The 24,831-nt window shown below is 41.1% G+C and overlaps 1 protein-coding gene across 3 annotated transcripts in view; it reads left to right on the top strand.

Moving 5' to 3' along the window:
- The first annotated feature begins 1,606 nt into the window (after positions 1-1,606).
- Positions 1,607-24,831, top strand: part of LOC124267327 — a 129,755-nt gene continuing 106,530 nt past the window's right edge. For all 3 annotated transcript variants that reach the window (XR_006896004.1, XR_006896003.1, XM_046702247.1), the window contains exons 1-8: positions 1,607-2,072; positions 4,888-5,111; positions 16,280-16,369; positions 16,910-17,066; positions 17,594-17,720; positions 18,424-18,517; positions 18,913-18,978; positions 21,788-21,945. Coding sequence is in view for 1 of the 3 variants with exons in the window: in XM_046702247.1 (XP_046558203.1) it covers positions 1,889-2,072; positions 4,888-5,111; positions 16,280-16,369; positions 16,910-17,066; positions 17,594-17,720; positions 18,424-18,517; positions 18,913-18,978; positions 21,788-21,945 (1,100 nt within the window). In the remaining 2 variants the exon portion in view is untranslated. The remainder of the gene's footprint in view (positions 2,073-4,887; positions 5,112-16,279; positions 16,370-16,909; positions 17,067-17,593; positions 17,721-18,423; positions 18,518-18,912; positions 18,979-21,787; positions 21,946-24,831) is intronic.

The raw sequence follows: 24,831 nt of genomic DNA on the forward strand, positions 1-24,831 counted from the left end.
GTTTCGTAGACGAATTGTCCAATTTGATTTTACAGAAGAACAAACGGACCAAATCGCTTGTTTGGGGTATGAATTCTGATATCGTTACTTCAGGATTAACGCAGTTGGTCTGTTATCTCACATTTCCCTGTAACCCACCATGAACTGGAATTCACACAATATCACTAATAATATGCTTTGAGTTCAGAATTGTACCAAGCAACTTAAACAAGGTCCATTACAAAAATAAATTTATTGATGTTGAAAAGAAGCACAAGTGAATTAGGAGATTCCGACCCTGAACCTCATGAATTGCTTTATTTAGGGGTTTTGGGCATACAGAAGCGTTAGATAACGTGGCTCAGGTACTGTGGGACAGACTAGATTGCTTGTAATCAACGGTTGTGATATCCCATTGCCGCCACACAAACCTGCAGGTTGCCCCATGGATTCTATACTTAGACATCTGAGTAAACCCCTCACCTATCCCTATCCAAGTCAAATCACAGGCCCTCGTGTCTTTGCGAGGATTAATGATTTAAAAAATATTGTTTTGAGATGACCCCCGACTCGAAATGCTTCACAGCATATCACATTATGACAAGGCCGGACACTTCGGTGCACCCTACCCGACTGCTTTGCCGATCGCTACGCTACAAATCGTATACAATCGATTAAAACTTAATGTAAACATAATCATGGATGACTGGCCTATCGTGCACCACTCATGACACCTACCCATTCTTTATTGTTCTTTCTGCAAGTCGATTGAAACCCGATTTTGACTCTCAGCTAAACGATCTTGACACAAATGGATGATCATATATCCGCACAAAACGTGGGTGTGGTCGAAGCAAGCTCTCTTGCAAATACAATTTTTTAAAAATATTTTATAAAATCTTTAATCCTCGCAAAGGCACGAGGGCCTGTTGTCAGAATGAGAGTACATGTATCCAACCAATCAGACACACAACAGATTCACAGAAAAAACAACAACAACATTTTATCAGTTGCATCTGTATATTGTTATATACACGTGATGCGATAACAGCAAGTAACAGTTTGGACACACAACAGATTCACTGAAACTGACTGACTGACTGAGTTTAGTTTTACGCCGCTTTTAGCAATATTCCAGCAACATCACGGCGGGGGACACCAGAAATGGGCTTAACACATTGTGCCCATGTGGGGAATCGAACCCGGGCCTTCAGCGTGACGAGCCAACGCTCTAACCACTAGGCTATCCCACCGCCCCTCCAGATTTGAGGTGAGGTGAGGTGAGGTGAAATTGGGTTTAACGTCGTGCTTGAGAATATATATGACGACGATAAGTTATGTGGATCCACGAACAGGAAGTGTTCCTGATCGTGAAAAATGGAAGCCTAATCTACAGCGTGTCGTCAAATGTTGTCATAGTCGCCACTATTACAGGGGGATATATTTGATATTATACAAACAAACCGCAACATTAAACAAAAGGCTTACAGTAAGTTAGTCAGCTCGGATTTCAGAACAGGCGCAGTCAAAAAGGATCAAGGTCCACGTGATATGAAAATAATCCTGCTACAGTTGTTTAATACCATATCAGTACTTAAACGGATTATTGCAAGTGTTCGGGCGGGCTTGTACGGACGATAGTGTCATGGTGTTTTGTCTGTTGTTAGCTTGGCCTTGAAACTATTTACATTTTGAATTAACATACGTAGAGTCTTAAAGCCGACACGATGCATATGTAATTAGCTGTAATGGTAAACCCATTGGAATGTCAAAGGCGGAGTGATTTTTTGACGACTAGAACATTCGTGTGCACCCCTTAATATTCGACCTGGGTTACAGAATCTCCAAGTAACCCATACCATCCCCTCCATTTCTACTGACAGATGAATACTTGGTGAAAGAAGAGCACATGTTATTTGATCACGAGGCAAAAAGGTGCCATTATCACGAGTTGGACACAGTTGTGCAAGGTTGCACGTCAGACACTTGTCATTGTGGGTTCAGTTTCGTTGAAGAAACAAAGACCGACATGGCGACTCGAGACGTATTTGCGTTACTGTACTTGTGCGGTATTGTCGGGTGCTGGGCCCAAGGTGAGCTCCATTTCCATTCATACTAGTGTGAGTGTTCCGCCGCTTTTAGCAATATTCCGGGGTATATGTGCAGTCTGTCCCCCGCTCCTGAAATATTCCAGAAACATTGTGGGCAACGTTCACTTTGGGTGGTCAGACAATCAGAGAAGCTCCGGGGTAGAATAGGTCTTCAGCAACCCATGCTTGCCACAAAAGGCAGCTATTCTTGTCGTAAGAGGCGACTAACGGGATTGGGTGGTCAGGCTCGCTGACTTGGTTGACACTTGTCATCCGTTCCCAATTGCGCAGATCGATGCTCATGCTGTTGATAACTGGATTGTCTGGTCTAGACTCGATTATTTACAGACCGCCGCGATATAGCTGGAATATTGCTGAGTGCGTAAAACTAAACTCAATTACCCACTCAGACCCTTTTGATTTCCGCTCAGTGTTGTCTCATGAAGACCACCTCTATTCTGGAACATGTTCGATAAACCACGCCTCCATGGCAGAAGCAAACCGTGGACATGGGTCACTCTGGTGGCTCGCAGTCTCACGTTGCTCGTCTATTCACTATTGATCACAATTTGATAGTGACTCCTTTAATTCTATTGTACATTTGCTATAAATATGGAAAGTGTTTCGTCACTTCCAACACACCAAAGACAAATAACAAACAAACACACACACACACACACGCACACACACAATCGACATTTATAGAGAATCTCACCTTCGTGTCTTTTGATATCAAATATATCAACACGAATTGATAAAGTTGGAAAACTCCGAGGCATATTGTGTGGCTTATGGTGATACATTTGATATCAAAAGACACGAGGGTGAGATCCTACTTATCATCCAATATCATCCAATATCATCCATAATTTGTCGTTCAAGAGGAATTAAAAACGAAATGTGACCTGTAGGAAGTTCATTTGAAGACTACATCCAAGTGAACAAGAGTGATGGAAGAGGGAACAAGTGACACCTTTACGTCATAAAAACAACCATACAAAAGGTAGTGCTAACATGTATTGCTTTAAATTCTGCAATGCACAAGTTTCACCGTTTCTTGTTGGTATTTTAAGTGGTTCCATCAATTGAAACTTTGTCACCTGTCAAAAATGACTTATTGAGACGGCCACCTTTGTTCATAGCTAAGGGAGATGAAAGTAGTCCGAAAATATTGACCAATCAGCATTTACCTCAAAACTTAGCAAAACAATACCTCCTAGGAGATATCGCCTGATCTTCTACAAGCGATATCGCCTCTGGAAACCAGTATTGTATGATCGGTCCAAGGGTTTTGAGTCATGATGGGTTGCACACATCAGTGCTTCATGGTCGAAATAAATAAATAAACAGATTTAAACTATTTGAACTTTGAACTGCTTCCCCACCCGGATATGTTCGCGTTGTTGCGCAAAATTGATTTGGGGTTGACCTCAGTCGTGACGGAAGCATGATAAAACGAGACGGAGATCCTGGTCTGATTTTACAACAGACGTGGTCAACATGGACAGGTTCAGGGTTTTGTTGGTGTACGTTGTGCTTCCAATGACAACACCATACGAAGGTAGGCCGCCAATGTGTGATTCTTATGCGATAAATATATCAATGGAAGATTTTCTTAAGATAATGTAAATTGAAACATAGATGATGTTTAGAGTATTTATGTAGGGATTCATCTTGGGGCAAAAGTTACGGTTACTGCTTCCTCATATTGGTTCATCATTGGGTTTCATTTTCTATCCATTTTCTTAGATGTAATTACAACGTGTCACATTTCGTAATTGTGTTATGCGACATGACTTCAGCATTATTGTTTCTTTGTTGTTTTACGCCGCACACCGCAATATGGCAGCGGTATGTTAATAGTCTGGAAAGACAATCCAGTGATCAACAGCAAGAGTATCATTTCGCAATAGAATCAACCTTTTGAGTCGTTGTACGACACTGACCAAGGATTTGTTTTTAAATCAACACTTTCCCCCACATTACTCAGAATTCATAAACTTAATATAAACGTGCGTGTCAGTATAGTACTAGGTGCCTCACTATCATAAAAGTCAAATTATATTTTCGATTGCAAGTTTATTTACTTGTTTCCTGTTTGTCCGTTAGCCAGCAGTATATCTGTTGAATATAGCTTGATATCGACGCTGAGAAATATCTTTTATTGTCCATTGTTGACATCTTAAAGCTTTTCATTGACTGAGGTGATCCAGGTGACTGAGTGAGTTTAGATATACGCCGCGTTTAGCAATATTCCAGTAATATCACGGCGGTGGACACCACAAATGGGTTTCACACCTTCTACCAATTTGGAGTAGCTAGCCCGAGTTTTTGTTGTGACGAGCGAACGCTTTAACCACTAGGCTACCCGCAGTCCTACATATCCAGGTGAGCTAACCAGTAAGCTACCCGCAGTTCCACATATCCAGGTGAGCTAACCACTAGGCTACCTCACAGCTCCACATATCCAGGTGAGCTAACCAGTAGGCTACCTCACAGTCCTACACATCCAGGTGAGCTAACCACTAGGCTACCTCACAGTCCCACACATCCAGGTGAGCTAACCACTAGGCTACCTCACAGCCCCACATATTCAGGTGAGCTAACCACAAGGCTACCTCACAGCCCCACACATCCAGGTGAGCTAAACACTAGGCTACCTCAGAGCCCCACATATCCAGGTGAGCTACAATGTCACGAATCTGTTTTGAAATGAATAATAATATCCTGTTTCAAGAGACGCATCCCTTCAAAGTGTAAATCTATCTTAAACAATGTTAAAACCATGTCTTTATCTTCGTGTATCGTTTTGTCATAGGTATGGAGGCCATCGTCGACATCGTTTATCCAGACATCTCATCTGGAAACGTCACCTTCTGCCGACTGCAGGACTCCATCGTGGTCAGTGTGCAAACCGGAAATGACCATCTCACCCTCAACTTAGAAAGAAATTCAGCAGTGAAGGAAAACACACCGGTGTATGTTGTCAGACACGTTGGCAACAACACCGTCATCGTACGGGATACGGTTATGAACATGGAGGTACGTACTCTGAACACGTACCTTTGCAGCTGATATTCCGTTTCAACAACCATGAACGTTGTTTTAACGGGCACAGAAAACAACAACTTACTCTGTCGCCCAGTTAGCCATCCAAGGTGTTTCCAATTTTTTTTATCTGTATTTTTCAAGTTAAAACTTCTTACCAAAGGACAATGAAATGGAACTAGATTTTTTCGTTATTACCAATAGTAAGTGAGTGAGTGTAGTTTTACGCCACTTTTAGCAATATTAAAGCTTTCCAAAGCGTTGAAAATACCAGGTAAAGCGATAGTAATCAGACGCCGGCAAATATCGATCAATATGTCAGATAGGATTGTCAAATGTGTCGCAAATACAAAAATGGACGGACGCCTTTATCCAGTTTTGTGCTATAGCTTTATCCGTTTCGCACATGCAACACGTTCCCCGTGACACCTGTTTCCAAGTTAGTTAGTTTATCAATTAAAATGCAGCCATTAAAACAGCCATGATGAGGCCATGACCATCGAGATATCACCTATCTCATTCAATACATTGAGTCTCGACCCATGAGTATCTGGGATAGAATTGATCTTCTGTAACCCATGCTTGTACGAGGCGACTAACGGGATCGGGTGGTCAGGCTCGCTGACTTAGTTGACACACGTCATTGTATCCCTTCGTATCAATTCAGATTGAAGATCGTGAAGATCGTGAAGATCACTTAATGTGTGCCTTTTAACAAGTATTCCACTAACAATCCCAATCGACGGTAAAATATATTGATGGCGTGTAACATGCTCGCGCGATTGAACAAACTTCGGATTTTAAGAAATCCCCAGCAAGCCATAGTGAAACGTATCTGTGGTGTCTTGGCAACATGTGTGCGACTTACTTTTTGAAAAAGATAACCGCAAATTACTATGTGTTTCCTTTGTTTTGCACTTCAGTTATATAAAAAAAAATTCCTTGGCTTGAGATATCAAAATTCATTCAACAAAAAACACTTAATCATGACATGGACAACATGCTTAAAAATAGCTCACCGACACACACTTTGAATTCTTTGAACCAGGAAGTAGTTACATGTAATGCGCAATATATAAATGTTCAAATAAAATACTCCCACTATGGGATACTGTAGGGAATATAATCGCGATGTCCAGCTTTGGATACAAATATGACAAAAACATACGAAAATGAGAACTAGAAATTTAGCAACGCAGAACGCTGTAAAGGACGTTCTCACAATATACACTGGATGCTTGTATTCGTGTTTTGAAAAGTCTTGAATTCGAGATTGTGAGATCGAGATGATGTCCCTTACAGTATTCCATACCGCACCGAGACCACTGAATAGCCTTCTATACACAAGCTGTTTAAATCCGCAGTTTAACACGCAGCTTTCCTCTGTTACAGAAAAGACCCACATCCTGGTTACTGAAAACACCCTCCTCGTTTTCCTACTTCTGTTGATTTTTCCAACAGGATATTGACTTATGGTTTGTTGTGTTCTGCCCTCAAGAGACACACATTCACACAAGTAGAACAGTTTATACATCTTTATACACGCAGCTTTCCTCTGTTACACAAAAGACCCACATCCTGGTTACTGAAAACACCCTCCTCGTTTTCCTACTTCTGTTGATTTTTCCAACAGGATATTGACTTATGGTTTGTTGTGTTCCGCCCTCAAGAGACACACATTCACACAAGTGGAACAGTTTATACATCTTTCCGCGAACGCCTACTGTCATAACCATCTAATGCTTGTAAACACACGCTTGACATCGTCCCAATATTAAACACTCTTCCTAATGCTGACGTTTTTATGACTACTGAACCGTTTCGTCGCTGTCATTAATTTATTCTATTAAACAGGGGTACGTAAAGTTGGTGATAAAATTATTAGTTTGCATTACAGCTTTGGAAATATTACTGAATGTTTCAAAGAGTCCGTATTCCGGTTCCTGAACTCTCCTCGGGTGGTTTTCGGGGTGACGAACGAACGCTGTAAACCACTAGGCCACCACACTGCCCTCAGTCTGTCTCACAGTCCCTGAACCACGTTATTTTCCATACAGCCTAGCCCTCCCTGCAATGCTAAAGCCCAAAAAGAAGCAAGTCTCCAAATTCACTGGGTCTCCTTTTCAATTTAAAGGATGTATCTGTTACTATCAAAATTATACATATTCAGGGACTAAGCGTTAGTCTACACCGGCCCCTTATAAGATGAGTTAAACTGAGGTGAACGTCGGGTTCCAAATCATTATCCATAACATGCCTGTGTGCATTAGTTGCTTGCAACAGTCCGATTTCGTCCGGTTTAATAGTGCCTAGATACCATGTTGCAGTATCGTTGATACGCCTCTCTGCAACATCATACTGACTCCGAGACGATTAGTTTTATTTCGAAATGACAACGCCCGTACCTGTCAAAAACAGGAACATGATCTTATATTGCCATTAATTGGTACGACGCGACCAGGTATTCATCATCGGTAATCTCCAGGGTATACTTTCCGATATATACAGTGTGCCCGTTTGTCCGGAAGAAAATTATATCCAGGGTGGCATTATAACCAGTTAGGACGGTTAGAGAACCTGTGCAATCAACAATTTGATTGAGCTGATGTCTCCTGTAGTGAGCCTTGAATGACTGGATAATCCCAGCGTCTTGGGGCTGCAGGTGATTTATTCAAGGTGGTAGGAAGTGTATCGTCACATGTGTTATCAATATCTGAGATTACAAGACAACTTAAAGCGTGAATGAGTTTGGTTAATTAATTTGAGCCATGTCATTTAAACAATTAAGGTACGTATACTACATGCAGCCAGTGTAATTGGCATTATAACCGAGCAAAATGACTTTTTGTTCCAAACGCCTTTGGCAAATGGCATTATTTACAGTTTGGCATTATAACCAGGGTATTATATAGGCAGGAAATCCGTTCTGGCAAAAACATGTCATTACATCCAGGATGGCATTATAACCAGGGTGCACTGAATCCACTAGTACCCTGGATGGATCTACGGTTCGGCCCCATGAATTACATTACCCCTGTTTTGACATATATTGGATAAGGTCGGGAATTATAGGGCAGATCTTCAACCCCATATCTAATCGTTCTTTGCCTCCATTACCCACCAGTTTCCGGTTCAACGGAATGAAGGGACAAGATGAAGCAGAAATTAAACAGAAATATCATAATGCCTAATTTTATCATTAAACTGTTAATTGATTCAACAGATTATTTGTCTGCCGTCGTTATTGATAGAAATTTCGTAGTATATATTCTTAAAAAATCACTTCACTGAATCACTGAAAGCAAGGGAATTTTCGTAATATATATTCTTGAAAAATCACTTCACTGAATCACTGAAAGCAAGGGAGGCAACTCACACATGGTTAATCTGGACGACTACTGTCATTTGCGAACTTTCCATGTGGCAGATATGTGATACAACATGTATAGTTAGAGTTAACTGCCCTGTTCACTCCGTTGAACTGGAAGCTGGCAGGGGTAATGGAGGCGAAGAAAGATTTCATATGCCACGAGTGACGCTTAAAATGTTTCATGAAGTATAAATTTACGTGAGTACTTATCAAAAGTAAGCTTGGAAATCTGAGGGCACAACCCTGTGATTAGATGGGTGTATATCTTTGATGGTGGCGATATTTTTTTACACTAAAAATATTTTTCGAACCGAAGCGAGGGAAGTACGATGATAATATTTGCTCTCTTTGTCATTTTTCTCTCTATTACGCAACCCTGTTTGCGCTACAGTTTGCCTCATTCGTGACCAACTCGTGTTATTCCGGGACAAGCCGAATAGCGACTCGTGCCCCTCTGTGAAGATGGAAGGAATTCATACTGGCGCATGAACATTAGAATTACTTTAAACAAGAACGATAACTCTATCCATGTTTGATTCCAATGTTTCTAAAAATCACCGAAGTACATGTACGTTGTATTCCTAGGTTGTTGTTTTTATTTTTTTTAACTTATTCAGAATTAAACCTCTTTGATGCAACTCAAAGAAGGAGAAACACATATTTGTTAAGGACATATTCTAATGTAATTATTACCAGCTGTTCACCTTATTTACAATTATGTTAATTTTCTTAATAGGGTTTAATCATCACAAATGGGAATTGTTTTATTGAAAATACCCCCCAAAAAATTCAGCTACATTAAATCCCAAAGCAGATACTCAAACATGACTTTAACATATTTCTCAAACTGAACATTCGTGTAACCTTGCTGTCACACCCCTGGTGGAATTTTAAATGAATTCGCTGAAAAAAATATGAATGACCAAAAAACAGTCAGACTAAAATATTCCCAGAGCTATGAAATATAAGCCAATGTTAAAGATTAAGGTTGATTAGTTTACGATATTATTGTTTTGAAACTCGTAGCGATTATTATTACATTTCCTAAAATTGGTCGAAGCGCACGGACAATCTCCATAACAAGCCCACAAGATTGTCAGAAATACACTCAGTTGGACTCATGAGAGCAGTTATGTCAACAAACGCACGTGCGTGTATTTGAATCTCTCACCGTCAATCGCATGATTCTTATTAAAACTTCATAATAGGCAGTAAAATCTTTTTAGCTACGTTCTTTGTACTTTCAATATGACGGCATATTTTTTTATCATTCTTTAAACAATGACATAATGCCATAAACGATTTAAGCACCGCGCTCATTTACGCGCGTTCTGATTGGTTTGTCGTATTTTCGCACATAACAAGTATCGAGTGGGGGACGAGTCTTTTTGGAGGTTACGGAAAGGGGCGAGTGGTGACGAATGAGTTTGCCTGTGATCCAGAAGAAGCTGACTTGTCACGCGACATTCCACAGATGCATTGTGGGAATGTAAAAATTGCGAGCGTTTTTTAATTGTGAGACATTCTATCCAACGAAAAACATAAACGCAATGTTCCAACCAGTGATATTAGCCGAGTGAAGCAACTACAGACCAAGAAACGAGGTGTTACGGAATGGTTTACTGTAGGAGGCGGTACGAGGCGATGACATCTGACATGCATCGTGACGTTGCTACCAAGAGTACGTTTGAAAACGAGGGGGTCAGACGAGAATGGCGTAGTGACGGCACTACAGTGTGACGACAGGGCTAGTATACACAGGTGATTATTTTTGTGATAATCGCACATGTGCTTTTCAGTGATTCTCAACGGCGATTGGTCAGCTAAGCAGAGAAGAAATATGATTGGTTGATGGAACTACTTGTCATGATCCAAGTTCATGGACAACTTTTACCGTTTCATTGAAAATTAGAACGTGTTGTACTCACACATTCCGAGATTTAAAAAAGAAAACATAAAGGTTGAAGAATAATCTTTTTATTAGACATTATTATTTTGCAATAAAATTGCGTTATAAATAGTAGTCATTTTAAAATATATAACCTTACAAAACCAAAACAATCGTTTGCATTGTTTGTAAACAAACATGGCCGCATAGTTGAAGTTGACGGTGACCTAATAGGAAGAGTGATAGGAATTTTACAGCCTTTGAATTCCTACAACCTGTTTGTTGTTAAAACTGAATTCGGGGAAACAGAAGCAGCAAGATACCGACTAAAGATGTTATCTGAAAGTGTAACAAGTAAGTCGGACACGTCGTCCATGCAATCGAACCAGAAAACAGCTTCTTTCTTACCGGAATCAGTGCTAAATGATCTTCTTCAAGATGACGTTTTATATCCATGCATTCTTAATCAATCCGAGTGGTTTGTCCCAGTATCCGATGCAGAGATTGACACATTTCATAGACTCCTACTAGAGTTATCCTTCTTGGAACTGCTGCACTCTACTGTAACCAGTGACGTGTCTGTAACACGCCTTCCACAGAACAAAATGTTGTTTAATCTTCAAACTTGTTGAGTTTCTTGACAGAAAACATTTTCTGAATAATAATAAAAAAGTGTCATCAAAAAGTCCAAATCTAATACAGCTCCAGGGCCTGATGGCATTCGAAACCGGTATTCGAAACTGTTCCCCTGTGTCCAAACACCATTACTTCACTGTTTCAATTCTCTTGTGGACACAGGTGATGTTCCTCCATGGTTCTGCAAAGGTCGCACAATACTTCTCCCCAAGAAAGGAGACTTGACTGAGCCGAGTACAAATCTCGCTTAAAGAAAATCTGGAGCTCAGAGCTAAATGCTCGAAACAAGGTCAAAGCTACCAATACATTTGCTGTGCCAGTCCTTTCCTATTCCTTTGGAGTAGTTGAGTGGACAAAACAAAATATCCAAAGTCTTGACCGTCTGACCAGAAGGATCATGTCTGATAACAGCCCACCACCCTCGTTCCTCTCTTAACCGTTTATACATGCCAATCAATTCTGGAGGTCGGGTTTGATTAATGTGGAGGCTCTTCATGATAGAATTTTATTGTGTACTTTTGCACATATTTATTTATCAGATGATCCTCTGGTGATGCATGTGAAGACTCATGATGAAAGCAAGGAATTCCACAGCTATTTTAAGCGTGCCAAGGTTGTTGGACAGAATCTGAAATTTGAGGTAGATTTTGTTGATGGCGATGTACTGCTGGACGGTACAGCGATGGGAGTAAACCAGGTGAAGCTCTTTACCAAGTCCGCCCAGAGTCGGTCTTTTGTGGAGAAGCTTTCTGAGAAGCCATTGCATCGTGTGTACATGCAGTGTGTTGAACAGAATAGCAATCCCACCGACTCCTTCGCCTGGATGAAATCAGCTGGTCTTAAATGTGAAACTGAGGGCTTCCTTTTTGCTGCTCAAGACCAGTCCCTTCCCACTCGCAACCGCCTAAATGTGATTCTTAAAGAAAATATCAATATGAAATGTAGACTTTGCAATGAATTCACGGAGACTGTCCAACACCTTGTCAGTGGATGCCCTTCCTTGGCACAAACAGCATATCTTAAACGACATGATGGCATGGCTCGTTGCTTTTGCTACCGTCTCCGACATGCCTGTGGCTTTGACTCCGAGGTCCATCCATGGTACGACCCTGAACATGTCCAGGGCGTCATGGAAAATGATGCTTTCAAACTTCTCTGGAACAGGCCCATATACAGCCTCAGAAGAATTCCAGCCAACAAACCTGATCTTGTCCTTTTTGATAAAGCCAATGAATTTATATATATCATTGAATTTTCTGTCCCTTTTGACACCAATGTGATTGGCAAGATTAAGGAAAAGCATGATAAATATGCGGACCTCGCCTTTGAAATGTCTCGCTTGCATCCCAAGTACACTGTCGTCAGGCACCCCATTGTTCTCGGTGCCCTTGGTTTGGTACCTCCTGCTCTCTTGGCACAGATCAGGAGAGTGCCCGGGTTCTCCACCGGGAGTACAGCTCTTCTGACACTCTGGGTAATGCAGAAGGCTGCAGTGTTGGGGAGCCTTCATATTGTCCGGAAAGTTCATGGTGGGTTCGACTAGGCAGCGTTTCCTGGGAGAAGTCTCATTCGCTGTCTGGGCTGCGTGTAGAGGGGGCAAGGGCCCTGGGCTGATGATGAGCCTTACCAGCCTGACTGTGCCAGGATCACCCGAACCCTCTCTGCTGCATATTATCTTTAATCTGTAAAACATAACAATAATAATAGAACACTTGTAATGCGCATATATCCATGATTGTTTGCATGCTCACAGCGAACAGTGAGAAAAGCTGGAGAGAAGAGATAGGCCTGAGGTTGTGACCTAGAAAGAGTCAAGTCAGTACAGACTCTCAGGTAGTGTGGTAGGCTGTTCCATAGGATCGGTGCTGTGAAAGTAAAAGTCATTTTGCCATATTGTGATGTTCTTACTTTTGGGCAGTTAACAGGTTTTTGTTTTATGAGTGAAGGCGTCTTCCTGGAGTATAAATTTCTACTAGTTCCTGAAGCTAAGATGGTACAGTATGATGAAAACATTTGAAAACGATGTAGAGGATTTTGAAAGAAATTCTGTGGTCAATGGAGCTGTTTTAGAAGAAGAGTGATGTGGTCAGTTTTGCGTGTTAGAGTCACAATCCTCGTAGCAATGTTCTGGACATGTTGAAGTTGGTAAAGCTGAGCTTTTGTAGCGCCGGAGAGGAGACTGTTGCAGTAGTCGAGCCAGTGAAAGGACTAAAATAACAGCAGAGGTTTTAGTTAGATATTTTTTTACAGATCCAATGTTTCGTAGTTGGAGGGAAAACAATTTCACAACATTCTTTACATGACTGCTTAAAGAACGATCCGAGTAAAATGTGACACCCAAGTGTCTTACAGTGTAAGAAACTGATAACTCTACGTCGCCATCATCAAAAGTGGAGAAGCAAGACTGCGGGCATCAGTTCCAAAGAGAAGAAGTCTTAGTTTCGTTGAGTTTCAACTTGTTGTTGAACATCCAGGCCCCGATGTCTCGAAACAAACTTAAGTTTTTACTCAAGTTTCAAACTGTATTTGACAATTTTAAACAGCTGAAGATTTCACTCCACTGGATTTTTAAAATAAAAAAGCCCAAACAACTTAAGAAATCTATCCACCAAACTCAATTTGTCAACTGAGTTTGAGTTTAATATCGATTTCAGTTCATTCTGGGAAACGCAATTTTCCTGCGTTTTCTCAGACTTAAGTTTGTTTCGAGAAATCGGGGCCAGGTTTTTATCTCACTGCAGTACTCGGTGAAGTGTAGGGTCTATTTCAACTGGGCTTGCTTTAAAGGCATCATGTAGTTGAACATCGTCTGCATACATATGGAAGCCAATCATGGACTTATCAATGCAAGCTCTTTGACGTACAATGTGAACAGGACTGGCCCGAGTACGGAACCATGTGACGCCACAGTCAAGATGGATTTGATCAGAAGAGGGCCAGTTTACAGACGCATATTGGCAACGTCCAGTGAGATAGGATGTGAACCACTGGTGAGCAGTACCGTCTATTCCAAACTCAGTCTTCCGTCGAAGACGTAGCTAGATGTATTCGTGGGATGGCTGTCTTTTAGTTTTCCCATTTTTTAACCGTCGACTTTCCCCCAAACTGACAGGTTTTTGCCTAAGTGTGTTTCAACACTACACCGTGACATCCTCATCCGTCACTAGACACATGTCAGTCGTGATTCTACCATGACTACGTGAAATACTCGAATTTGATTGGACAATAACAAAAATACACACTATCAATCCTGGATTGAAAATGCGTTTGAATTCCTGACCGCTTCACTGCGTACGTACACAGCACTGCCGCACTACTTCAGCTTGACCACCAACATGGCTAACATCAACACAACAGACGTGATGCAAATGTATATAAAACATTTATTAAACTCGAAAAATACAATAAAATGGTTTTTCATCCTCAATTATTAGGGAACCACACTACCATTATCTTCTACATGTATTATAAAAATATTCAAACTCAATTACAATGCACAGACCCAAACATAAAAAAACACAGTATCTAACATATAAATCAGTGTGATTGAGGGAGTTTAGTTTTACGCCGCACTCAGCAATATTCCAGCTATATGGCGACGGTCTGTAAATAGACGAGTCGCGACCAGACAATCCAGTGATCAACAGCATGAGCATCTATCTGCGCAATTGGGAAAAGATGACATGTGTCAAGCAAGTCAGCGAGCCTGACCACCAGATCCTGTCAGAAAAAGGTTCTATTCTTCGATTCTGCAGGGTTCAGATTCGACAGTCAATGAAGTATTTTCTCCACTGTCACTTCAAATTTCAACCTTTCACAAAATGTAAACACTGGCTCGTCCGCCATTTCAAACTGTTGCGTAACAACTACTTATAAGTAGGTCAGATGATTCCATTATAGTGTCGCCGGGGGGTGCAGTAACACGGCACACAAAACAACAGGCTGGTTTCGGTCGTGTGAAGCTCTCAAGTATTATAACTGCATTGAATAAACAAGTTTGTTTTCTGAGGACAAAATATTTTTTTATGTTGCAATGTTTAAAACAATACAAACTGCACCTACCACTCCCACCACAGACGAGTTCAAATCGCCTCTCGTCCCATGCCGGATTATGCAGGATCTCATGCAAAACGAAGAAGTTCGAATATAAATCGGTTATGGTAGAATGGAGATAAACATACTGTGTTTGGAAATTAGGTGAATGTTACGCATTCGGATTTAAATAAAATTTAGATACTATCAGTTCGGTCTAACATTCATCTAATTTCTAAACACAGAACATTTACCTCCTAAATGAACGATGTTCCGGCGCACAGACTTGATCAAGTAACGTCTTAGTTGTTTTAGCATATTCAATGATATTGCATTTAAAAGCTCATTTTTACCATATTAACAAATGTTAATAAATTATTCCGTAAAAAAAATTGTGTTATATTTTAAAGCGATTTTACGAGGTACTATTTTCCATAGCGTAGTTATTTTATTACCGCTGAAGAAGTTCGGTTTAAGACGCGCATGAATTTGAATCAGTTGTTTGAAGGCACAGGTCCTGGCTCCGGCTGGTTTTATTTCGTAGTTATTTTTAAATTACATTATGGGTAATAAATAGAATAACCAATTTGCCAAGGCTCGGCACTGTGTATATTATTTCAACTCGGGCATATTTCCCGTAGTCACTCGTACCTCGTTGGTTATTCTTAAAGTATCGCCTTGTAAAGAACTGTCGGCACCCTTGATCGTTTAGCAAAGCAGAGACAAACTGTAGCGCTTCGGTTCGAAAAATATTTTTAATGTCAAAATATAATATAGCCACCAGCAAAGGTAGACACCCACTTCCTCACAGGGTTGAGCTCTCAGATTTCCAACCTCATATTTAATAATTACTCACGTAAAATATGCTTTATTCAACATTTCAAGCGTCGCTCATGGCATATCAAATCGCTCTTCGCCTCCATTACCCCTGCCACCTTCCGGTTCAACGGAGTGAATGAACAGGGAGTTAACTCTGATTATATTTGTTGAATCACATGTGTGAAGCCCATACTTGCGAACGAAGTGTGTTTTTAATAAAAAATTTATATAGAAAATATGTTACGAAAATTCTAACAATAACTACGGCAGAAATGAAAAATATCTTCAACAGTTTAATGGTAAAATTAGGCAATATGATATTTATTAATAATTTCTGCTTATTCTTGTTACTGTTTTATAAGAATTGCAAGTGTGATGGTTGATATATACTAATTCACTCACTCACTCACTCTGCAGGGGCGTCACGAGTACCTGGATGTTGCTAACATGGCTTCAATTGAGGTGTCCTGCCAGACAACATCAGAGGACAAACCATGGTATCAGCTTGTAAGTAACGTGTTATACGAGTTATGTCATACAGTAACGTTTGCTTGTTGTTTAACGCCGCACTCAGCAATATTCCAGCTATATGGCGGCAGACAATCCAGTGATCAATATCATGAGCATCCATCTACGCAATTGGGCTACGATTTCATGTGTCAACCATGCCATCGAGCCTGACCACCCGATCCCGTTAGTCGTCTCTTACGACAAGTATGGGTTGCTGAAGATCAGTTCTAATCCGGATCTTCACGGGTATGATACAGTAAGGACCTATGTAACTGTATAATTATCTAATGGAGAATTTAAAATGGGTCAAAATACTTGCGGCTATAACGAACTCAATGGGACCGGTCAGTTCGTTATAACCTTTGTTCGTTATATTCATTGGACGAAAACATCAATAAGAGACCAACACAAAGAGACTCGCTTCCAATGGCAGATTCCCCTGGTTTTAGTCTCCTCTGGAATATCGATGTGTGGGGTAAACAACAAACAAGAATACACGAACCCAATTTCGCTGTATACGGCTTTTTTTATTTACAGCGAGGCTTCTTATCTCTTCCTGGAGGTATTTTGTATGAGATGACGCCTTATAACGGGGCTCTACGGGAGGCAGGGGGACCTGCCGACGATGCTCTGTATATCCTCAAGCCAGTGAAGCCTCTTATTGATAAACAAGCCATTGACATCACGTTGCCTTGTAAGCTTCAAGTTTCCAACAGTGTATGCGAGTGAGTGAGCGAGTGGATATGGATTTACGTCACTTTGAGCAATATTCAACCAAGATAAGCGAAAGTGACGTTAGTGTGGGGAATGAAACTCAGGTTGTAGGCGTGATGATCAAACACTTTACCAAAAAAACTAACAAACCGACCCTCAACAGGTGATGCTAAATGATATCCAAACCTGTATTCGTTTTGACTTGTTGATAATTTCGACTTGATCTGACGTCAAAAGTGAGACATTTGTTTTAATGTATCATTCGGAATCCTACAAAATGGTAAAGTGAATATATGATACAGGTTCACTTCACAAAGAACCGATTACAGTATAAACTACGGCTATAACGAACTCGAAGGGACAACAAATTTAGTTCGTTATACAAACTTAATATTTTTAGTACCTGGGACAAAATTAAAGTTAATTTTATCCGTCAGTTTCTTAAGGTTTATTATTTTTTAAAGGGGATCCTTCGTCCTTCGTCTTGTTTTCAAAACAATATTTCAGATGACGAGGAAGATAATGTTTCGGAGCAGGAGGCTGAACGGTGGACACAAGAATCTAGAAGGAAACGTTCGACTGACCAAATACACATTGATGTTGTTGCTGTCGTTGACCACTCCGTATATCGAAGGTAGTTGGTGTCTTTGCGCTACTGTTCTATGTTGAGGTCCCAGTTGAATCCTTTTACTAGTCTGAAGTGTCTTCATCAGTTTGTCAAAAGTGTATCCCTCTATCGGACAGTTGTTATGACATTGAGTCCAAAATATACATTACTGCCATCCTGTTTAAAACATGCCGTTGAGTTGACACTCACAATACACGAATTGTACATAACATGAACAGTTCCTTCATCAGTATATTTTACTGTTGTGAAATATACAACACAAAACATTGTTTGTTTGTTTGTTTGTTTGTTTTTGTAACGCTGCACTCAGAAATATTCCAGCTATATATGGAGGGGTCTGTGAATAATCGATTCTGGACCAGACAATGCAGTGATCAACAGCATGAACATCAACTTACGCAGCTGGATACGATGACATGTGTCAACCAAATCACAAGCCACTTACCACAAGCATGGGTAGCGGAAGACCAATCCTTTGTCATCTGGCATCTGTGCAACAGAAGAATGAAGTATTTGACAATGTCCTTTAGAGGTATTCTGGCCACCATGGCAATCTGATTCAAATCCATTGGTGATTGAAAATATATGTTGCCATCACGTCCTTCGCGATGACACACAATTAACAAAGCCAATGAGCATGACCACCCAATCCACTTCGTCCCCTCTTCCAAGCATTGTGTATTGGGATAAAAAATTGTACCTTTTACAGATGGTTTGCAAGGACTTCCCAGGTGTCCGAAGTCCTCAAGCATGCTGAAACAAAGGAGAACATACGACGCCATTTTGCTCATCTTGTGAATGGGGTAGGTATTAAGACGTAAGATAAGTTGCCTACAATGGTGAAAGAATCTATCTACAAGGAAAAGTAAAGGCTGTCTGTAAGCGTTAAGGGTTGATGCTCTCCTTGAGCTGCTATTAACACCGGAGTCTTTACTTAATTGTAGTCTTTACTTAAAAGTATAGGCTACCTTTGAGCTACCATCTGCAATTCGACGAAGAGCGAAGTGTCTACATAATGGTGGTCTTTATTTAAAGGTAAATGCTCCCGCTGAGGCACTACGAAGAGCTGAGCCTCTATGTCCATTTGTGAAAGCAATCTAAGTGCTGTAAGTCACACACGTTAACACAGACATACGAAGCGTTACAGTTGTATGTGAACGAGGTCCTCATCTCTGCAATTATTACCTTATTTTTACAGATTAACTTAAGGTTTAAGACTGCCTCGACATTGTACAACATACACCTGGTTGGGTATGTCATTGAGGTAAGTAATTCATCACGATAACCCATTGTTGATTGAACTGAAAAGTTCGATGTGCAATAAAATGCTCAATACTGTTTTCTCTATACAAGTTTTTTATTGAACAAAATACATTCAGTGATTTTAAAGTTTCTGAGCTTACACAAACGTTATGTAGCGATACGATGTTAACTGTAAAGTGCTGCCGTTCATGTGTGCGCGTGTGTGTGTGCGTGTGCGTGAATAAAATTTATATATATGATTTATAACCCGATGTTATATTTTGAACTGACCTATTATATCTGTTTCTGGTTCACACCGCACTCAATATGTTCAGACAATACCAAGGCGGATGTTAATAATCAGTGATGGTCCAGACAAGTGATCGACATCATGAATATGAAGCTAGGCAATCGTGATACGTTTAAAAACATTAGTTGACGATGACCACCCCTAATTTATGGTTGCTTTAAGAGGCGACAACGTGGATCTGGGGTGTCAGCTTAGTGTACGCGGTTGTTTCAGTGAAATAGTGTTTTTCCATGTGTGGATCGATGTTCATTGTATCTCAGTGATCTAGCACTATGAAACTAGCTAAAGTCTGGACTAGCACAAGCAGCTACACATACACCCGCATGTACGTCGTCGTCCTATGAGCGAAATAACCATAAGTACGACGTTAAACCCCATCTCACTTCACAACGTGTTAAAAATAGTTTCGAAACAATAATGATAATTGTTTTCGAGCATGACTGTGTTTATAATGCACGTGTTGCTCATCTCCCGTTAAATTCATTCACTCACTCACTATCACTCTCTTTCTCACTCTCCCTCTTCCCGTCTTCTCCAACTCTCTCATATATACTCAGCAGCAAAACAAACGTCAGTACGAATTCAAAATTAGATAGGCACTGTAATCAAATCATTACAGAAATGAACATAATAAGCGGATCAAAAACTTTTTTTGTGTACAATATATTGACACATCAATGAATAACTCAGCATAATTTCAAGACATTACGTGAACGTTTGCTGTCCATTCAGACTCTTGACTTCAGTATCTATTGTGACCACCACGAGCGGCAATAACTGCAGCACAGCGTCTATGCATGGAGTGCACTAATCGATTGGTACCTGGAACCACACTCTGAGAAAGGTCTGGCGCAATAAATCGGCTGTGTTCGGCCTTGGTATGACATTATTCAGTCTCCTCTGAATTTCATCCCAAATATGTTCAATTGGTTTTAAATCAGGACTAAGGGCTGGCCACTGCATAATGTTGACACCGTTCTGCTGTAGGAAGTCCCTTGTAGCTCTGGCAGTATGGGCCAGGGCGTTATCGTGCTGGAAAATGTAGTTCCAGTGACGTGCGAAATGTCGTTATTACGTGAAGTCTGAGAGCTTGGTCGATGTAGCACACCGCTGTGATGCCGCCTCCTCTCCCTGGACCAAGATTCTGGAATACCACAGGACCCACTCTCTGGTTCAGGCCTATGCCACCCCATAGCATGATGCTTGCACCTCCCTATGAGTCTCTTTCCACAACACATTGGTCTGAGTAACGCTGGCCACGTCGTCGCCATATTCTTGCTCTGCCATCTGCAGTTGATACGCAGTCCCGACTTTCATCTGTGAACAGAACAGTTCTCCGTTGCCTGTATCGCCAGTTTGGGTGTTGTAGGGCAAACTGTAGACGTTCACGCCGATGACGAGGGGTGAGGATAGGTCCACGGTAAGGTCTACGGCAATGGAGGTTCCCGCTGTTAAGACGTCGGCGTACTGTATGTATCAGTACTGATTGGTCATCCGTGTGTTCCCACTGTCTGGCGTGCTGTTTCGGATGCCTGCATGAAGGGATTCTGGCGGTCTTGTCTTGTGGTCACCCTTGATCTGACAGTACGGGGGCGATCATTTGTGGTGTTGGTGGCCGGGAAACGTTGCTGCAGTCTGTAGATGGTCCGAACGTTGACCTGGAAGTGATTGGCAACGGCTTGTGCAGTGTGGCCAGCTTCAAGTCTTCCTACTGCCTGGTTCCTCTGAGCTGTCGTGAGTCGCGACATCCTGCTGACGTTGTAATGTGAATGTTTCAACCAGGTTTGGGGGTGCATTTTATAGGGCTGGTCCTAGTGAACAGCACGTGCAGCAACAGTTGCATGAAAAACATGGAGAACACCGTACCATCTCCGAGGTCAGGTTGCGTTTATGAGATCATTTCCGGGGTTCAATTCTGAGTTTGGGAAGGAGTGCCTTTGGTCAGGTTAATTTGGAGATGTTGTCAAAAATATACAATCAAAATATTACATGAGTTTACAGTTATCCGTTTCTGCGAAGCAAAATTCCAAACTGACGTTTCTTTTGCGGTTTAGCCACTGATGCATCAATTTCGGAAATTTCCACCTCATGTTAACCATTATATTTTCTGAAAGCCTCACTAAAGTTTTGACCCGTGAAGAATTGATCTTCAGTAACCCATCCTTGTAAGAGGCAACAAACAACATCGGGTGGTCAGGCTCGCTGACTTGGTTGACACATATCATCGTATCCCAATTGCGTAGATCGATGTTCATGCCGTTGATCACTGGATCGTCAGGTCCAGACTCGATTATTTCGCCATATAGCAGGAACATTACTGAGTGCGGCGTAAAACTAAACGCACTCAGTCACTCACTCACTCACTTAAGTTTTACATATTATAAGCCTGGACAACCTTTCAGGAAGACTCGAATGAATCATCATTCTTGGAAGAACGTTCTGCAATGTGCATATCGATCGCTATACAAATTACTTAAGTTAATTAAGTCTAGACCCTCAAACATTATTTGCATTGCTTAAGGATCAAGGAAGAGGAGTCTGGTTCCAGTCAGTCTTGAACGAGGAGGATTACCCAAACAACACACAGATAGATGCTTCCAATCTGCTTCCAAGTGCTAGAGATTGGAAAAATAGCATCACAGGGTTCCCAGAGAACGACCACGTCATTGTTTTCACAGCGTAAGTTATAGTCATAGAGTTATAGTTATATACGCCATTCTTTGCTAAGGCATCTCGAGTACTAAGGCTAATTCTGATTCTGCAAATAGCTGTCGTATATCGTTTGTACCCGGTGTCCACTCTTTCCCTTCATTAACACCTGGTGTGGTCACGCTTTGATAGAAATTCAAAAACATGCTCATGATATAGTCGGAATTGTACAATCGCTTCAGATTTCTTCGCTTTTAATTCAGTCATCCATTCGTATTATTTCACCGCTATTTGGTCTTTTTAGACTGATCACCGCTATTTAGTCTTTTTAGCCTGATCACCGCTATTTGGTCTTCTTAGTCTGATCACTGCTATTTGGTCTTCTTAGTCTGATCACCACTATTTGGTCTTTTTAGTCTGATCACTGCTATTTGGTCTTCTTAGTCTGATCACCGCTATTTGGTATTTTTAGTCTGATCACCGCTATTTGATTGTCTTAACCTTATCACCGCTTTGTGATCTTCTTAGTCGGATCACTGCTATTTGATCGTCTTAGTCTGATCACCACTATTTGATCGTCTTAGTCTGATCACCACTATTTGATCGTCTTAGTCTGATCACCACTATTTGATCTTCTTAGTCTGATCACTGCTATTTGATCGTCTTAGTCTGTTTACCGCTATTTGATCTTCTAAGTCTGATCACCGCTGTTTAGTCTTGTTAGTCTGATCTCCGCTATTTAATCGTCTTAAGCTGATCACCGCTATTTGATAATAATAAAGTCAATTTCTATAACGCAATATCCACGTTGAATGACATGCTCAAAGCGCTTTGAAGTAGGTAGAGGCATGCCACCTGGAAGAGATAGGTCTTAAGTAGAGTTTTAAAAGTTGAGAAATTGTCACATGATTTCAGATTTTCTGGCAGATGGTTCCATTGGACTGCTGCTGTGTGAGAGAAAGACCGTTCGCCTTTGTTGTTGTTTTTGGAACTTGCAGCAAGTTCTTTGTCTGAGATCTCAGAGATCTATATGGAAAATATGGCTTGAGAAGCTCATGCAGATAGACTGGCGCTGTACCCTGGATGCACTGGAATGTTATACACAAGGTTTTGCATATAACCTCTCTTGTATAGGTAGCCATCGGAGTATTGGTGTTATGTGTTCTCGCTTTGGGCACATGGTTACAATTCTTACTGCTGTACACGCTGTAGTTTGTTGATTAATCCTTTGGGAGATCCCATTAGTAGAACATTGCAGTAGTCCAGACGGGACAATATTAATGACCTCATCAGCTTGATTGTAGCATCCTTTGAGATCAGCTTGCGGATCTTGCTGATGTTACGGATGTACATGTAACACGTCTTGGCTAGTTGATTTACATGCTTCTCCATTGACAGTTCGTTGTCAAGAGTGGCACCAAGGTCTTTGACTGCAGCACTGAGAGTGATCTCGTTGCTTCCTACTCTACTCTGATGTTGGTAAGATTGGTCTTATCGCGTCTGTTCTTCGGGCCAATAAGAATTGATTCGCTTTTTACCTCGTTGAGCATGAGCATATTTATGTTCATCCAGGTTTTCACGCTCTGGCAACAATCAGTGGTTGTATCCACGGCTACTTTGGCGTCAGCATGAGTTGGCTTGACAAGTGTGTGCACTTGGGAATCATCTGCATAAAAGTGGCGAAAAAGGTTATGATTTTTGTTTGATAGAACCCAATGGTGTCATGTAGAGAGTAAATAACTGGGGTCCAAGAACAGATCCTTGGGGCACGCCATATTTCAGCATCGTGGGTTCTGTCAAGGTGCCATCAATGGACACACTTTGAGATCGATTCTGAAGGTAGGACTGGAACCAGTGGAGTGCTGTGTCACCTATGCCCATTTCATGCTAGAGTCGATGAAGCAGTTTGTGGTGGTCGATGGTGACGAAGGCGGCCCAATATTTCCACTATCTACTCCACGGTGTAAATAAACAACAACTCGCAAGAGTGCAGTTTCAGTGCTATGGTGGAATCTGTAAGCAGATTGGAATTTTTCTTGTAGACAGTGACTTGAGATGTGATCGTTTAGACGCTGTGATACTGCTTTTTCAATAAGTTTAGAAACAAATGATAGGTTCGAAACTGGTCTGTAGTTTTTAAGACTGTCCGTGTCGAGTTCTGACTTCTTAAGCTGGGGCTTGACTAGAGCTTTCTTCATGGCAAGGGGGACTACTCCCCTGGTAATACAGGTGTTGACAAGCCCTCTCATGACTGGCAGCATGATGTCTGTGTTTTCACAAAAGAGGGTTGTTGGTATTGGGTCCAAGTCACATGTCGTCTTGTTTGCGCTTTTGAGAAGATTTAGAATTTCACCATCCGTGAAGGGTTTCAGATCTGTCAGTTTCACTCCTTGAAAGACTTCTACTATGTCATCACTGGCATCGCTAGAGGGTATAAATCTCTTGCGAATTCTATGAATCTTTCTTACAAAATATGCTGAAAATGACTGTGCAATGTCCTGATTGCTGCCTGTTGAAGGCGGTGTTTTATCTGGAACCTTTCCAATTAGGTAAAACAGGAGTCTATACAGAGTTTGGGGGGCTGGAGGACGAGTCGGTGATCTTCGCCATGATGTAATCTTTCATAGCATGTCTGATCATATCCGTCACATTTTCCCTCTCTTGCACATAAAGTTCTGACTTCCTCCCTCGTCTTAGTCTGATCACCGCTATTTATTCTTCTTAACCTGATCACCACTTTGATCTTCCTAGAGTGATTATCGCTATTTGGTCTTCTTAGTGTGATCACTACTATTTGATCCTTTTAGCCTCATCACCCCTATCTGATCGCCTTAACCTGATCACAGCAATTTGATCTTCTTAGATTGATCACCGCTATTTAATCTTCTTAGTCTGATTACTGCTATTTGATCATTT

The sequence above is a fragment of the Haliotis rubra genome, unplaced genomic scaffold (assembly GCF_003918875.1).
Source record: "Haliotis rubra isolate DU_JTF1 unplaced genomic scaffold, ASM391887v1 Scf1301, whole genome shotgun sequence".
In the NCBI taxonomy this organism is placed as follows: domain Eukaryota; kingdom Metazoa; phylum Mollusca; class Gastropoda; order Lepetellida; family Haliotidae; genus Haliotis; species Haliotis rubra.